This window comes from Schistocerca gregaria, chromosome 3, assembly GCF_023897955.1.
Source record: "Schistocerca gregaria isolate iqSchGreg1 chromosome 3, iqSchGreg1.2, whole genome shotgun sequence".
In the NCBI taxonomy this organism is placed as follows: Eukaryota; Metazoa; Arthropoda; class Insecta; order Orthoptera; family Acrididae; genus Schistocerca; species Schistocerca gregaria.
Window position 1 is genome coordinate 373,139,955 of NC_064922.1, and position 18,378 is coordinate 373,158,332.

The following is an 18,378-nucleotide window of genomic DNA, read 5'->3' on the forward strand; positions in this document are numbered from 1 at the left end:
TTCTTTCAAATGTTCCTCGTCAGAAATGGCATAAGCTCTTTTTACCAAAGTCCGCAAAACTCCACTACGTTGGTGTGGTGGATGACAGCTGGTCGCATGAAGATAACGGTCAGTATGAGTAGGTTTCCGATACACACTGTGTCCGAAAGTCCCATCGTCCTTTCTTTCAACCAAAACATCAAGAAATGGAAGTTTGCCATCACTTTCAATTTCCATGGTAAACTGAATGCTCGGATGTAGACAATTAAAGTGATCCAAAAAACGATTCAAGGCATCAATTCCATGCGGCCAAACCATAAAAATGTCATCAACATATCTGAAAAAACACTTAGGTTTAAGAAACGAAGTTTTGAGTGCCATGTCCTCAAAGTCTTCCATAAAAAGGTTAGCGACTATGGGGGAGAGGGGACTCCCCATAGCCACTCCGTCAGTTTGCTCAAAATATACATCATTAAAAAGGAAATACGTCGAAGTCAACACATGACGACATAACTTGGTGGTTTCTTCATCTAATTTCTCACTGATTAGTGACAGGGACTCTTCAAGAGGAACCCGAGTAAAAAGAGAAATAACATCAAAGCTGACAAGCAAGTCAGAAGGACCAGAGTATAATGATTTTAATCGTCGAATGAAGTCAGACGAATTAGATATGTGATGTTCACATTTTCCCACATATGGCCTGAGGACCGAAGCTAAATATTTGGCCAAATTATAGGTAGGGGCGCCCAAGTTGCTGACAATGGGACGCAGAGGAATACCACTCTTATGTATTTTGGGTAAACCATACAATCTCGGAGGAACCGCCGCACCAGGATGAAGTTTCTTGATGACATCACTAGGTAAAGAGCTCTTCTTTAAAAGTGAGAGAGTCTTTCGTTTTATACAATCCGTGGGATCATTTTTGATTTTCCGATAGGCCGATTCCTGTAGCAAAAGATCCATTTTGGCAACATAATCCTCACGTGCGAGAATAACCGTGGCATTGCCTTTATCAGCCGGAAGAATGATTAGATCCCGATTTTCTCTCAGAGACCGAATAGCAGCCCTTTCACAAGATGGAATATTATTCCTTGGAGGTGGAGTTCGACGAAGTTTATAGGCAACCTCCTGCCTGATCTCTTCTGCCCTGTCCTCAGGAAGGCGGGCCACAGCTTGTTCTACAGCACAAATAAAATCCGTAATAGGAGTCCTCTTGGGAGTAGGTGCGAAATTTAACCCTTTTTTCAAAACAGATAATGTAGCATCATCAAATTCCTGAGTCGTAAGATTAATAACCACCCGTTGACGGGTGTCGTCACCAGACATAATAGGAGAAACAGAGAGACGTTGGAACTTAGATGACTGTTTACCAGCAGCAATTTTCTGCACCGAGTCCGAAAAAGCCCATGAAGCGCTATCCACCCATTCCCACGATGTGGCAGACAGTCTCGAAGATATTTCCAGATGCAAATAAAATAAATCTTTGGATATAAAATCCAATCGTCGACGCGTAAAGCGAATACGTTCCCGTACCGATGCACGACTGGCCCGCTTCTTGATTTTGTTGGCCGCTTTTGTGTCAATATAATGATTAATTCTGGCGAATTTAGGGATAATACCCTCGTCCCGACATCTCAATAAAAACACAAGTGCACTCAGTAACTTCCCTTTCTTCTTGCGAAAATTATCCAACTTTCTAACAAGACTCACCATCTCCTCCCCGTAGAGGTTTTGGATGTGATTTCGTAGACTTTCCCGGCGTAATAACTGCTGATATTCTTCACGGGTTTGCAGCCGGATCATTTCGTCCTCCAGACACAATATTTTGGCGGACCAGCTGGCCGCCATCCTCAGGTGAGTTAATGCTGGTGCACTGCCTCGCCGGAACTGAGTTCCAGCCACAACGACGGAAACCTTTATACACCACAAACCGTTCACCGCGCATGCGCGAGAAGATAGCGCCTCCTGGCGGTAAGAAGACACGCAGCGCGCCGGTGGAGAAAGACGGCGGAAACGATAAATCGCATCAGGAAGGATCCAAAGATCGAAAAGAAGAACGTTTTTGTTTAATGTCCGACAACATCGGATTCCATATTTTGCTTAGAGGAAAACCTCTATCCCTGTTAATAATATTGCTTGCTAATCTGATTTCAATAGATTCTTTAAGAATACATTCCCAATAGCGAGAAGCAGGAGAGATCAATTGTGTCCTGTCGTACATCATTCTGTGTCCCTCGTTAAGGCAATGTTCCGCCACTGCAGATTTCTCGGGCTGGAGCAACCGAGTGTGCCGATGATGTTCCACACACCGGTCCTTAATCGTTCGAATAGTCTGACCAATGTACTTCTTTCCACAGTGACACGGGATTTCATATACACCGGGTTTCCTCAAACCCAAATTATCCTTAACTGAGCCGAGAAGGGCTCTAGTCTTGGCCACCGGCGTAAAAACACTTTTAATATCATATCTCCTTAGAATTCTTGAAATTTTAGATGATATACTTCCCGCAAAGGGTAAATAAGCAACAGCTACAAAAGTATCCTCTATAGGCTCGCGTGACGGACCAAACTGAAGAGCACGGCATATTTGTTGTTCCGTATATCCATTCTGTTTGAAAACAGTTTTTAAATGGTCAAGTTCTTCTTTCAAATGTTCCTCGTCAGAAATGGCATAAGCTCTTTTTACCAAAGTCCGCAAAACTCCACTACGTTGGTGTGGTGGATGACAGCTGGTCGCATGAAGATAACGGTCAGTATGAGTAGGTTTCCGATACACACTGTGTCCGAAAGTCCCATCGTCCTTTCTTTCAACCAAAACATCAAGAAATGGAAGTTTGCCATCACTTTCAATTTCCATGGTAAACTGAATGCTCGGATGTAGACAATTAAAGTGATCCAAAAAACGATTCAAGGCATCAATTCCATGCGGCCAAACCATAAAAATGTCATCAACATATCTGAAAAAACACTTAGGTTTAAGAAACGAAGTTTTGAGTGCCATGTCCTCAAAGTCTTCCATAAAAAGGTTAGCGACTATGGGGGAGAGGGGACTCCCCATAGCCACTCCGTCAGTTTGCTCAAAATATACATCATTAAAAAGGAAATACGTCGAAGTCAACACATGACGACATAACTTGGTGGTTTCTTCATCTAATTTCTCACTGATTAGTGACAGGGACTCTTCAAGAGGAACCCGAGTAAAAAGAGAAATAACATCAAAGCTGACAAGCAAGTCAGAAGGACCAGAGTATAATGATTTTAATCGTCGAATGAAGTCAGACGAATTAGATATGTGATGTTCACATTTTCCCACATATGGCCTGAGGACCGAAGCTAAATATTTGGCCAAATTATAGGTAGGGGCGCCCAAGTTGCTGACAATGGGACGCAGAGGAATACCACTCTTATGTATTTTGGGTAAACCATACAATCTCGGAGGAACCGCCGCACCAGGATGAAGTTTCTTGATGACATCACTAGGTAAAGAGCTCTTCTTTAAAAGTGAGAGAGTCTTTCGTTTTATACAATCCGTGGGATCATTTTTGATTTTCCGATAGGCCGATTCCTGTAGCAAAAGATCCATTTTGGCAACATAATCCTCACGTGCGAGAATAACCGTGGCATTGCCTTTATCAGCCGGAAGAATGATTAGATCCCGATTTTCTCTCAGAGACCGAATAGCAGCCCTTTCACAAGATGGAATATTATTCCTTGGAGGTGGAGTTCGACGAAGTTTATAGGCAACCTCCTGCCTGATCTCTTCTGCCCTGTCCTCAGGAAGGCGGGCCACAGCTTGTTCTACAGCACAAATAAAATCCGTAATAGGAGTCCTCTTGGGAGTAGGTGCGAAATTTAACCCTTTTTTCAAAACAGATAATGTAGCATCATCAAATTCCTGAGTCGTAAGATTAATAACCACCCGTTGACGGGTGTCGTCACCAGACATAATAGGAGAAACAGAGAGACGTTGGAACTTAGATGACTGTTTACCAGCAGCAATTTTCTGCACCGAGTCCGAAAAAGCCCATGAAGCGCTATCCACCCATTCCCACGATGTGGCAGACAGTCTCGAAGATATTTCCAGATGCAAATAAAATAAATCTTTGGATATAAAATCCAATCGTCGACGCGTAAAGCGAATACGTTCCCGTACCAATGCACGACTGGCCCGCTTCTTGATTTTGTTGGCCGCTTTTGTGTCAATATTCTAAGGAGATATGATATTAAAAGTGTTTTTACGCCGGTGGCCAAGACTAGAGCCCTTCTCGGCTCAGTTAAGGATAATTTGGGTTTGAGGAAACCCGGTGTATATGAAATCCCGTGTCACTGTGGAAAGAAGTACATTGGTCAGACTATTCGAACGATTAAGGACCGGTGTGTGGAACATCATCGGCACACTCGGTTGCTCCAGCCCGAGAAATCTGCAGTGGCGGGACATTGCCTTAACGAGGGACACAGAATGATGTACGACAGGACACAATTGATCTCTCCTGCTTCTCGCTATTGGGAATGTATTCTTAAAGAATCTATTGAAATCAGATTAGCAAGCAATATTATTAACAGGGATAGAGGTTTTCCTCTAAGCAAAATATGGAATCCGATGTTGTCGGACATTAAACAAAAACGTTCTTCTTTTCGATCTTTGGATCCTTCCTGATGCGATTTATCGTTTCCGCCGTCTTTCTCCACCGGCGCGCTGCGTGTCTTCTTACCGCCAGGAGGCGCTATCTTCTCGCGCATGCGCGGTGAACGGTTTGTGGTGTATAAAGGTTTCCGTCGTTGTGGCTGGAACTCAGTTCCGGCGAGGCAGTGCACCAGCATTAACTCACCTGAGGATGGCGGCCAGCTGGTCCGCCGAAATATTGTGTCTGGAGGACGAAATGATCCGGCTGCAAACCCGTGAAGAATATCAGCAGTTATTACGCCGGGAAAGTCTACGAAATCACATCCAAAACCTCTACGGGGAGGAGATGGTGAGTCTTGTTAGAAAGTTGGATAATTTTCGCAAGAAGAAAGGGAAGTTACTGAGTGCACTTGTGTTTTTATTGAGATGTCGGGACGAGGGTATTATCCCTAAATTCGCCAGAATTAATCATTATATTGACACAAAAGCGGCCAACAAAATCAAGAAGCGGGCCAGTCGTGCATTGGTACGGGAACGTATTCGCTTTACGCGTCGACGATTGGATTTTATATCCAAAGATTTATTTTATTTGCATCTGGAAATATCTTCGAGACTGTCTGCCACATCGTGGGAATGGGTGGATAGCGCTTCATGGGCTTTTTCGGACTCGGTGCAGAAAATTGCTGCTGGTAAACAGTCATCTAAGTTCCAACGTCTCTCTGTTTCTCCTATTATGTCTGGTGACGACACCCGTCAACGGGTGGTTATTAATCTTACGACTCAGGAATTTGATGATGCTACATTATCTGTTTTGAAAAAAGGGTTAAATTTCGCACCTACTCCCAAGAGGACTCCTATTACGGATTTTATTTGTGCTGTAGAACAAGCTGTGGCCCGCCTTCCTGAGGACAGGGCAGAAGAGATCAGGCAGGAGGTTGCCTATAAACTTCGTCGAACTCCACCTCCAAGGAATAATATTCCATCTTGTGAAAGGGCTGCTATTCGGTCTCTGAGAGAAAATCGGGATCTAATCATTCTTCCGGCTGATAAAGGCAATGCCACGGTTATTCTCGCACGTGAGGATTATGTTGCCAAAATGGATCTTTTGCTACAGGAATCGGCCTATCGGAAAATCAAAAATGATCCCACGGATTGTATAAAACGAAAGACTCTCTCACTTTTAAAGAAGAGCTCTTTACCTAGTGATGTCATCAAGAAACTTCATCCTGGTGCGGCGGTTCCTCCGAGATTGTATGGTTTACCCAAAATACATAAGAGTGGTATTCCTCTGCGTCCCATTGTCAGCAACTTGGGCGCCCCTACCTATAATTTGGCCAAATATTTAGCTTCGGTCCTCAGGCCATATGTGGGAAAATGTGAACATCACATATCTAATTCGTCTGACTTCATTCGACGATTAAAATCATTATACTCTGGTCCTTCTGACTTGCTTGTCAGCTTTGATGTTATTTCTCTTTTTACTCGGGTTCCTCTTGAAGAGTTCCTGTCACTAATCAGTGAGAAATTAGATGAAGAAACCACCAAGTTATGTCGTCATGTGTTGACTTCGACGTATTTCCTTTTTAATGATGTATATTTTGAGCAAACTGACGGAGTGGCTATGGGGAGTCCCCTCTCCCCCATAGTCGCTAACCTTTTTATGGAAGACTTTGAGGACATGGCACTCAAAACTTCGTTTCTTAAACCTAAGTGTTTTTTCAGATATGTTGATGACATTTTTATGGTTTGGCCGCATGGAATTGATGCCTTGAATCGTTTTTTGGATCACTTTAATTGTCTACATCCGAGCATTCAGTTTACCATGGAAATTGAAAGTGATGGCAAACTTCCATTTCTTGATGTTTTGGTTGAAAGAAAGGACGATGGGACTTTCGGACACAGTGTGTATCGGAAACCTACTCATACTGACCGTTATCTTCATGCGACCAGCTGTCATCCACCACACCAACGTAGTGGAGTTTTGCGGACTTTGGTAAAAAGAGCTTATGCCATTTCTGACGAGGAACATTTGAAAGAAGAACTTGACCATTTAAAAACTGTTTTCAAACAGAATGGATATACGGAACAACAAATATGCCGTGCTCTTCAGTTTGGTCCGTCACGCGAGCCTATAGAGGATACTTTTGTAGCTGTTGCTTATTTACCCTTTGCGGGAAGTATATCATCTAAAATTTCAAGAATTCTAAGGAGATATGATATTAAAAGTGTTTTTACGCCGGTGGCCAAGACTAGAGCCCTTCTCGGCTCAGTTAAGGATAATTTGGGTTTGAGGAAACCCGGTGTATATGAAATCCCGTGTCACTGTGGAAAGAAGTACATTGGTCAGACTATTCGAACGATTAAGGACCGGTGTGTGGAACATCATCGGCACACTCGGTTGCTCCAGCCCGAGAAATCTGCAGTGGCGGAACATTGCCTTAACGAGGGACACAGAATGATGTACGACAGGACACAATTGATCTCTCCTGCTTCTCGCTATTGGGAATGTATTCTTAAAGAATCTATTGAAATCAGATTAGCAAGCAATATTATTAACAGGGATAGAGGTTTTCCTCTAAGCAAAATATGGAATCCGATGTTGTCGGACATTAAACAAAAACGTTCTTCTTTTCGATCTTTGGATCCTTCCTGATGCGATTTATCGTTTCCGCCGTCTTTCTCCACCGGCGCGCTGCGTGTCTTCTTACCGCCAGGAGGCGCTATCTTCTCGCGCATGCGCGGTGAACGGTTTGTGGTGTATAAAGGTTTCCGTCGTTGTGGCTGGAACTCAGTTCCGGCGAGGCAGTGCACCAGCATTAACTCACCTGAGGATGGCGGCCAGCTGGTCCGCCGAAATATTGTGTCTGGAGGACGAAATGATCCGGCTGCAAACCCGTGAAGAATATCAGCAGTTATTACGCCGGGAAAGTCTACGAAATCAGGTAGCAATGCTCATTCACAGCCATTGATTAGATATGTCTTTATGCCACTAACTAACATACTAGTTAACAGCATTTTGTTGACAGCCTTTCCTTCACATTCTGCTTGATGACATGGTTAGAGTTCTACATAACTTCATACACATACACACCATCAATATAATGGGCATGTACATGGTTAGAGTTGCAAATTCTCTGTGACAGCTAGAATTGTCACCAGAGTGCACTAGTGTTGTTCATATTTGGTGTTGCTACAACACCAGGCAAGCTATAAAAGGGGCATGAATTTTGAGTGATCACTGTGATGAACAGAGAGATATCCCGTACTTGTGAGACCATATTATCAGCAGCACAGAATTGAAAGAGGGCTTCAGTGTGGGTCTCTGGTCAATTGTGCAATATACAGATTTATGGAGCATTAGGACGTGAAAGTGGCCTGATGTTTGATTGAATGGGAATGTGAGTGCAGGAATATTCACTATCAAGGTTCCAGTCTGTCACCTCTGACCACTATAAGGAAAGATCACAATAGTGAGCATGAAGCCATTATAACTCCTTCATATCGTACCTGCCATCCAACAACAAATAACAGACACATTTTATGTCATTTGCATCATTGCTCAGAAACTCGCAGCAGCTGGATTACAAATTATTGTCCCATGTGTGGACTAACATTTACATCACAAAACAAACAGCTGTGTTTGGAGTGCTTCTGTGACCGGGAAGCATGGACCGCTGCAGTGTTCCAGACGACCATCACTGGCAAGTATGGCAGCAACATGGAGCTACTCGGTAAGACTTCCAGTCACTGCTAGTAGTGACTGAGGGAACTCTGATGGCAAAATGGAAGGTCAAAGATATCCTACATCCTCATGTGTTATCTCTTGGTGCCATTTTTCAGCAAGAAAATGCTCATACACACGACACACACGTCTTTAAGCTGTCTGTGATACTTCGGTGGCGAACAAGATTCCCTGGTCTGTTCCAGACCAGCTCGGACATCAATTACATCACCAGTGCCAGCACATCAATGATGGGTTACTAGTTGTGGGCCACTTTACCTCAAGAGAGGATACAACAGCTTCATGGCACCTTTCCCAACCAATCAGTGCACGCACGGAGCTGGAGGTGGTACAAGAACATACTGTTAATTGTGCTCACTCTACCAAGTTCTTAAGAAATTTGAACTGATTTTGTAATCAATGAAATAACATCACATACCTTTCTCAACTCTTGAAGTTTAATTTTAGTTTCTCCTCCCCTTCTGTGAGTTTCACTTTTTTCTTGTCAGGAAGCATGTGCGTGTCTTGCATTTTTTATGTTGAAATGTTGTTTATAATTTCGATTGAAATATGAATCTCAGTTACAGTGACAAAACTATACAAATTACTCATGTTATTTGGCTGGCCCTTTCTTCATTTTCTGCTTTAGCTGCGTACAGGTGTTTCTCTTATTGACATATACAGCATTTTTTTACTATGTATGTTGAAATATTAATGATTTTGGCTCAAAGGAAGAATCTACTCCTGGAAATGGAAAAAAGAACACATTGACACTGGTGTGTCAGACCCACCATACTTGCTCCGGACACTGCGAGAGGGCTGTACAAGCAATGATCACACGCACGGCACAGCAGACACACCAGGAACCGCGGTGTTGGCCGTCGAATGGCGCTAGCTGCGCAGCATTTCTGCACCGCCGCCGTTAGTGTCAGCCAGTTTGCCATGGCATACGGAGCTCCATCACAGTCTTTAACACTGGTAGCATGCCGCGACAGCGTGGACGTGAACCGTATCTGCAGTTGACGGACTTTGAGCGAGGGCATATAGTAGGCATGCGGGAGGCCGGGTGGACGTACCACCGAATTGCTCAACACGTGGGGCGTGAGGTCTCCACAGTACATCGATGTTGTTGCCAGTGGTCGGCGGAAGGTGCACGTGCCCGTCGACCTGGGACCGGACCGCAGCGACGCACGGATGCACGCCAAGACCGTAGGATCCTACGCAGTGTCGTAGGGGACCGCACCGCCACTTCCCAGCAAATTAGGGACACTGTTGCTCCTGGGGTATCGGCGAGGACCATTCGCAACCGTCTCCATGAAGCTGGGCTACGGTCCCGCACACCGTTAGGCCATCTTCCGCTGACGCCCCAACATCGTGCAGCGCGCCTCCAGTGGTGTCGCGACAGGCGTGAATGGAGGGACGAATGGAGACGTGTCGTCTTCAGCGATGAGAGTCGCTTCTGCCTTGGTGCCAATGATGGTCGTATGCTTGTTTGGCGCCGTGCAGGTGAGCGCCACAATCAGGACTGCATACGACCGAGGCACACAGGGCCAACACCCGGCATCATGGTGTGGGGAGCGATCTCCTACACTGGCCGTACACCTCTGGTGATCGCCGAGGGGACACTGAATAGTGCACGGTACATCCAAACCGTCATCGAACCCATCGTTCTACCACTCCTACAATGCATGTCCGCATGTATCCCGTACCACCCAACATGCTCTAGAAGGTGTAAGTCAACTACCCTGGCCAGCAAGATCTCCGGATCTGTCCCCCATTGAGCATGTTTGGGACTGGGTGAAGCGTCATCTCACGTGGTCTGCACGTCCAGCATGAACGCTGGTCCAACTGAGGCGCCAGGTGGAAATAGCATGGCAAGCCGTTCCACAGGACTACATCCAGCATCTCTACGATCGTCTCCATGGGAGAATAGCAGCCTGCATTGCTGCGAAAAGTGGATATACACTGTACTAGTGCCGACATTGTGCATGCTCTGCTGCCTGTGTCTATGTGCCTGTGGTTCTGTCAGTGTGATCATGTGATGTATCTGACCCCAGGAATGTGTCAATAAAGTTTCCCCTTCCTGGGACAATGAATTCACGGTGTTCTTATTTTAATTTCCAGGAGTGTACGTCTTCATAGGGGCACAATCAGATCGATGCCCACAAAGAATAATTCCTTCCCTCCTGTTTTTGGTATTAAAAACCATATATCCATAAGATTATCAGGTTTATAACAGAGAGATCTGAAGACAGTGCACTGTGCCACTGAAATCAGTGGCATACAAAACAACCTTTTCAATTACAATTGAAGGATTCATTCATACTACAAAACATTAAAAAGAACATTATGATTTTGGCTTTACAAATCAGCTGTTCTACCACTATATGTTCTGACCACTCGTGACACGTGTTACAAAAATATACTTCGAGCTTAGTGTGTGGTCAGACCAACATAAACTTTCACAAGCAGAAGCAGGGTATCAACCTAAGAAACAAGACCAAGAGCATTGCCATCAGAAGAACAACACTGGTAATAGGCATCCTCGAGAGAATTACGTTGTTGTAATGGCACAGGACTGGCCACATAGCAATGCCGAATCCCAACAACAGATGTAGGAATAATATGGTTTACTGGAGGATATGGGGACATTAAAGAACCAGTGGAAGAAGACACTGAAAGCAGAGCTCATACTGACAGAAAAGAACCACAATGAGTCGCCAATTCTCAGAAATGAAGATATAGACATCACTCTTCACCATCGCACTCACTTTTCTTTCAACTGCGAATTTTACAACCACACTCTGTAAGCACTCTCACAATCCCTGTCAGCATTTTGAAGCATATTTGAACTTTTTCTTTGGTTTATAAAACAGACCAAAGAAGAAATGAACTGAATGAGGATTATAGCCTTTTTGAATAAAATTTCACGTCCATCTTCAACTCTTTGCAGTCACCTCATTTCCAGCCATTATCCCAAGCCAACACACCAACATTTATTTGTTCCATCAGCAGTTCATGGAAAACATAATGTAGAGCAGACCTGTTTTCATTTATCCCTCATGGATCCATAATGCACTGTGAGTTAGTTTGGTTTAGTTTTGGGCATATCCCATAGATTATGTTTGCAACGCACTATGCCATGGAATGTGCCAATAGGTTTATAATTTCTCACTGACAATATGCTACATTCTGCTTTTTATGTAACTAGGTGTTTTTCTTGATATAAAATTGTTTTTAAAACTTTCATTACCTGCCAGCAGATTTAATCATTAGAGAGATAGTCACATGTTTTTATGGTTGCTTACTTTCCTGTCTTTTGTTCAAGAGTATGGTTAAGTTGTGCAAGTGGAGGCTATTTTTATTTGTAGTGTTATTTTCATGTATGTTACTATTATTTCCAAATTACGCCTGATTCTTCACAACATATTTCATATGGGAGTATACGTATTGTGAAGCCATTGTTAGTATGCCTACATTTGTTACAAAATAATTGACTACATTATGTTAAAGCATGGACACCAGATGATATGCTCAAAGCCCTTTTCTGCCCGAAGAGAACTTCTGTGTTTATGTATGAAATTGTCCCAGAAAATAATTCCATTATGGCATTAGTAAATTAAAGTGTGTTAAGTAAGCCAATTTTAAAAACAATTTTTCTTATTTGTTGTTATGAAAAAGATTAAATGCTTCATTTTTTGTGTTAATTTGTGCTGCAGAGTTTAAAAAACAAAAAAAACAAAAGAGACACGTGTGGCCATGTAATGTGGCAGCATGTCTCTCAAATCTGCACAGTGCGTACCTGCCATGGAATGTCTAGCACTCTAGCCGACTCATCTCAGAGATTCAAAGGCACCCCACTAATGTTTATTATTCCATGAAAACCGTACTTAGTTTAAAAAAAAGAAATATTTTGAGATGGTTATATTTGTTCAGGATTTTGGTCCAGTAAGATTGCTTAACACTACCAACTCATGAATAAACGAGACTAGTTTTCAAGAAAGTCTTAGTGTTAAGAAGTTCCAATCACATCCAGATATTTTTTTGAACAAAGATAAAAAAGAAAACTCAATAAGGACACACAAGAATAAGTCAAAAACTTGTATGACATAAGTGGATAAAAAATTAAAATAATATTTCACATCTATGTAAGCCTAGTAACATAAATCATCATCCTGAGCAAATGGTCCCCACCCCCAATGGATCAACATCTCCTCTAACTATTTTATCTTTTAAATATTCTTTACAGAGTTCCTCAGTTACATGTAGAAGAGATGGATAGAGAGGTGGCATTGCACATCAGCCACAACTTTTATGAAAATAAAAATTTATCATAAATTTATTGCCATAATTATTTTCATCATTACTCAAAAATCAGCTATTTCAATAGCTACTCACCATGTCTGGTCCACCTGTCTCGTGTTTTTCCATCATGTTCCTTTTTCTGTTTTGATCATTCAGTTAATGAAAGCCACACATTTCCTAAATTGGAAAACTCACATGAAATAAATATAACATACTTTTTTATATTAATGTCTTAAGATAGCAGAACACAGTGGCAGTAATTGAAGACAATTATCTATGAGTATCAATAATGCTATGCAATATTTCAGTGACAAACACATGTTTACAAGTGGGAGAAAAACAATGCACACCATAACTATTCTTACAGCAAATATCACTCAGTTTTAGGAATTAAAAGTAAAGATTATATTTTGTATTTTGTGATCAACATACACTTGACATTAGACAGCATGTAATATACGTGCATTGTTAGTAATGTGATATAAGTTCATTTAGAAGTGCGCTGTGCAAGCTTATAGGGTTGCATTATCACAGAGAGAGAGAGAGAGAGAGAGAGAGAGAGAGAGAGAGAGAGAGAGAGAGAGAGAGAGAGAGAGAGGGTGCTGCATATTTGTAGCTGATTGCATTTGCACAGGGTGTGTTGGAATATGTGATAGCACTCTCTACTGTGGGACGATTATGTTTCTAAATCGTTTGCGAGTGTTATTAGTGACTCAATTGACTTTTTATTGCTGTTTGTAAGAATAATATTTGAAGTGTTTGATCTGTGGTGGTTTGTTAGTGAGTTATTGTCATGTTGGCAAGTATGTGCAATAGATTTGATGTGATGTGAAATTATGAGCGTAGTATATTATGGTTGGAGATTTAATTTTATATTTCATTTTTTTTTAGTCATGGACATGATAATGAAGTTCACGAGTAGGTCGCTGCATGCTACAAAGGAGAGTGACATACTGACCATGACTGGGATGCACATGCTTGTGTTCATTGGTGATGGGGTGGGGATATGATTTTTGGGTTGCATAGTTATTTGTAGGTAATTATGTTGAATTGGGAAGTATTCAATACCAGATTTGTTGCGCTGTGTGCAGTTTCATGGTATCGTTTATTCTGTTTCTGCTATATACTTAAGTATTTCAGATACAAGATTTTTTCAGGTTTGAGTTATGTTGGCTTCTATTTGGTTGAGGGATGTGTTTGGTATGTCTTCACTATTAAGACTGTTATACGTCCTCATCCACAAGCCCTCTACATTCCGTGCTGTTAGTTTCATGTTACTTCTGCAATCAAATGTGTTTCATTTTATTTTTGCCCATGTGTATAAAGTGTCACATTATTCTCAACATATCGTGTAAGCTTGAAATAAGAGTGTCCGCCATCTTAATGATATGATGAATCAAAGCCGGCGGATGGTACTGCAATCTTTGCTAATCCCAGAAAAATGTCTTAGGAAATGCAAACCTCTGATACTAGTGGGTAATAGTTCAATGTTTGTAATTGGTTTAAACTTTTTCTAATAGTCTGGTGTACTTTCCATGTAAGTGGCATGCCAAAATGAGCAGTGACACCCATATAAGCATTTGAAACTTTACAATATGACTGATAATAATAACGCAATAAAAACACAGACAAAAACTTAAATGGTCTTACTGAACATCTGTTAATACTTTTCTGCTGACAGCTGTGGAAAGAATAATAAGCAATCAATAATTACAGAACTATGATTCTGCCTTGGGCAAACATGTTTCGTTAAAGTTTCTCCACTGTCAGGGGGTTCCTTTCTTTCATTAGTATCACTTAATGACATTTATGTGAATGAAAGACAGTCACACAAGTATCAGTATGTGATACTGAGAAATAAATGAGCCCACTGACAATAGCAAAACTTCAGAAAATTATGTATCAGTGCTACAGACAAAGAATTTGTTTGCTCACAAAACCATATTTCCATAACTATGTATTTGAAAGTAAATACAGACAAAAAGAGACCCTGAACCACAAGACGAATAGTATTTTTGTTTTACTAACATTAGCAACATCTATGGAGATCCTCTTGCTCTGGGTAAATGAATGAACAGTGTACATAATCTATTCTAATCTCAACAGTGACATCACTAGAGACATTCCAGGACTCATAAAGCATGAAGGGAAAAATCTGCAGTATCATTGTTTGAGTATATATGTTGACAGTTAGGAACCGGTTTGGAGAAACCAATTTAACCTAAAACAGAATGATACAGTGAGAATTAAATAAGAACATACCACACAAACCTTTTCAGTGTTTTAATAAGTACATTATACCACTCAGTGTTAGAAGTAGACATGGATCCCATATTTGAAGACATTTACTGTTGGAATTTGCTAACGCATTCAAATATCTGGGTGTAACAATCTGTAGGGATATGAAAGGGAAAGATCACACAGGCTCAATCATTGGTAAAGCAGGTGGTAGACTTCAGTTTATTGGTAAAATACTGGGGAAGTGCAATCAGTCTAAATAGGCAATTGCTTACAAATCACTCATGTGACCCATCCTAGAGTATTTCTCAAGTGTATGGAACCGATACCAAATAGGACAACCAGGGGATATGGAATGCGTACAGAGAAGGGCAGCACAAATGGTCACAGGTTGTTTAATGCATGGAAGTCTCTCTCAAAGATACTGAAGGAACTGAACTGAAGACTCTTGAAGATAGACATAAACTATCTCTAGACAGTCTCTTTGCAAATTTTCATGAACCAACTTTAAATGCTGACTTTAAGAATATACTACAATCCCCTATCGCTCACATACGGACCGTGAGGAGAATAATTACAACATGCACAGAAAACTTCAACTATAATGATTCCCACATTCCATACATGAATGGAATAGGAACAAACCCTAACAACTGGTACAATGGGACATACCCTCTTCCATGTACCTCACAATGATTTGCAGAGTATAGATGTAGATGTACTATACCGCATAGGCAACACGAAGTATGTGATAGTACTCATTCTGTCTTGCAGCACAAACGGAAATTAATGTGTTTACACTCGATGAATTAATGTGCCACTTGACCTCTATAGTGGGCAATTCCACTATTTTTCGGTGCGTACAGTAAAGATGAAATACTGTCATGCAATAATACACTACTTCTATGTTATAGGCAAAGTAATCACACCAACATAAGTTATTACAGATATTAAAATCAGATCTTTCGAAGCGTGAAAACTGATATTCTCTTAACGACAATACGGAAAAATTATTATTATTATACTCACCATTAACGTAGGCTTATAATTCGGCACATCTACGATAAAAGTACTGCTTGGGCATCAAGAAAGTCTTACACATTTGTTCAGGCAGTCACACAGCAGCTTCGGTGCCCGGTAATAAGCTGAGACTCTCTATTCATTCTTTCTTACGTATGTTTTCGGTTTCGATTTATCCCGCATTCTGTCACATAACTTTTGTGTTTCATTCGAGATGTAAATATGATCATAACACCACCTTTAAACATCTGTAATGCAATTTTTTTTATTTAGTAAATCGTCAGCCCATCAACACGTTACATGACAATACCACTCGTTAATATTTGCATCAGTACACCGCCGTTCATGGTAATGTTTATACTATTCCCTGCAGCCTGGAACGCTTCCAAATCAAAACAAACAGCAGCGCTATCTGAAGGAAAAATACTATAATTCACGACGAAAACAACAAACAACTGTCGAGTTTCCCTAAGTCAGAAATGAAACTTCGCCGCGACTTACAGAAAATCGAATTTGGCTATCAAAATAATAAAAAAATTAGAAAGGTCTATAATTCGTTCCACTCTTCCGCAACACTCTTTTATTGTAGAATAGCAGAGTTAATCGACATTGTGTACTTACATATTGTTAAACGCGTATCATAAACCACAGAGCACACTGGAAATCCTATGCTGGAATGAAATAAAATATTCTCATCTTTCCGACCGCGTCAAGTGGTCAAAAAGACAACGAGTTTTCGACCAGTTACCCCTTGGACATTGTCAACAGGCATAACTGCTGATGGGAGAAGAAATGAACTCCTTCACGCCGGCACTTTCATAATGACAATCTGAAAACATCTGTTGTTACCTCTGCGAAAGGATTAGTATTTCTATAAGGAAAGTGCAGGCTGCAGGTCTACGATAATGTCCATACGTTTGCATGCGATCACTCATTAATTTGATCCCATCTGGGATGTCACAAAAGCTTTGAAAGGGTAACGGTTTAGGGCAGACGGAGAGAAAAGTGTCAGTACAAGCTGTGGGTCAATAATGTCTGGGGCAGTCTGGACCCATCGTAGGGTTCTTGGCAGATATATACATATATCATCGACGGTACAACGATTGTCAGTAGCAGGTAAGTCACCACTGTTGCTGCGCACCGACAATGTGTCAACTGAAAATGGGATACAACCCCTCGGCTTTGGCTAGTGACGTCATAGTTTACTCATAAATATTACTGACTTTATTTTCGAGCCATAGATAACAAATCGGTTATCTTCTGTGGCGAGGCGTTATCATCGTAAATTTAAATAATTGCATGTGTTTTTGAAAGAGAGGGCTAGACATTCTGTACGATTTTTGTCGCTAGTATTAATTTAAATCGTTTGGGCGACAAGTCGTTGGCTTTGACCAATGACGTAAAAATTTGCCGAAGATGATTTATTAGGCAGATTTAACAGCAAAGACGAGTGTTCATAAACAAAGGAATGCAAGAGAGAAAACAGATGGTAGGCACATATCACGTCCACGTTCACTCGTCCAGTAATATTTCGAACGTTATATTGAGGATATAGCTTGTTTCAGCAGCGGTCCAGCCAGCAGCAGCGGCGGCGGCAGCCCCGGCCCCGTCCACTGCAGCAGCAGCTGCGGCGTTGCTGCCAGCAGTCGCCAGCGCCAGCAGCGTGGGACTTTGGTCCTCGTCTTAGTCCGTCTACGTACGTATTCGTCCGTCCCCAGTTTTACCTCTCTCGTTCTCGTCCTGTACTGTCTTAGTTCCTATCTGTCGTCATGTCAGCCCCCACCACCACTGCCACTACTACCATCACTGCCATAATTTATACTTCGCCCCCCGCCGCCACCACCACCATTGCATGGTGTGCCCAGACGCCCCTCCTCCTCTTTCCATCCCTCCTCTTCTAACTCTCCCTTCGCCCTCGCTCTTTGTCGCCCCCTCCCCAGCTTCTACCTCCCACTCCTCTACCCCTCATCGTTTCCCCCCACTCCCCCAGCCTGTCACTGCAGCTCCAGCTAGGGTGGTGGCCCAACGGGCCACTACCCATGCCCAGCTCTCCCCATTACCTTCGCCATCACCGTCATCGGCGTCACCTTCACTATTGCCATCTCTGGCGCCGACTACTGCGTCCATGCCGGGACCTGCCACTTCCCGCCACCTCCCTGTAGCTCTCATCCCTCATGTCACCACTCACCATTCCGCCGCCCTTACACGCCCTAGTGGCACCACCACCTCCTGCACTCCCAAAAAGGCCCCGCCCTGTCCTCCTTTCCACCCCCCCAGGATGCTATGGATGTCTCCCCACCTGGCCCTTCTCCCTCCGCCTCCTCCTCCTCTCCCTCCCCCTCTTCCTACAAATACCTCCTCTCTCATCCCGATCCTTCCCTCCTCGAGGCCTGGAACCTCTCCCTCCTCCTCCGCAAACACTTCCCTGAAGCCCCCATCTCCCTCCTCACTTCCAGACGGGACTCAGTTCTCATCTCCTCCCCCAGCCCCA

General features: G+C 42.5%; 1 protein-coding gene across 2 annotated transcripts in view; it reads right to left on the reverse strand.

Moving 5' to 3' along the window:
• LOC126353892 (GATOR complex protein WDR24) overlaps positions 1 to 17,009 on the reverse strand; it is a 106,668-nt gene extending 89,659 nt beyond the window's left edge. Inside the window, exons 1-3 of one of the 2 annotated variants that reach the window (XM_050003107.1) lie at positions 16,509 to 17,009; positions 15,897 to 16,135; positions 12,723 to 12,806 (exon numbers count right to left, since the gene is read on the reverse strand). In XM_050003107.1, coding sequence (XP_049859064.1) covers positions 12,723 to 12,758 — 36 coding nt within the window. In that variant the 5' untranslated portion in view covers positions 12,759 to 12,806; positions 15,897 to 16,135; positions 16,509 to 17,009. Of the gene's footprint in view, positions 1 to 12,722; positions 12,807 to 15,896; positions 16,136 to 16,222; positions 16,341 to 16,508 lie in introns of those variants that run through there. The other variant, XM_050003106.1, reaches the window with a different exon arrangement.
• Between the last annotated feature and the right edge of the window lie 1,369 nt (positions 17,010 to 18,378).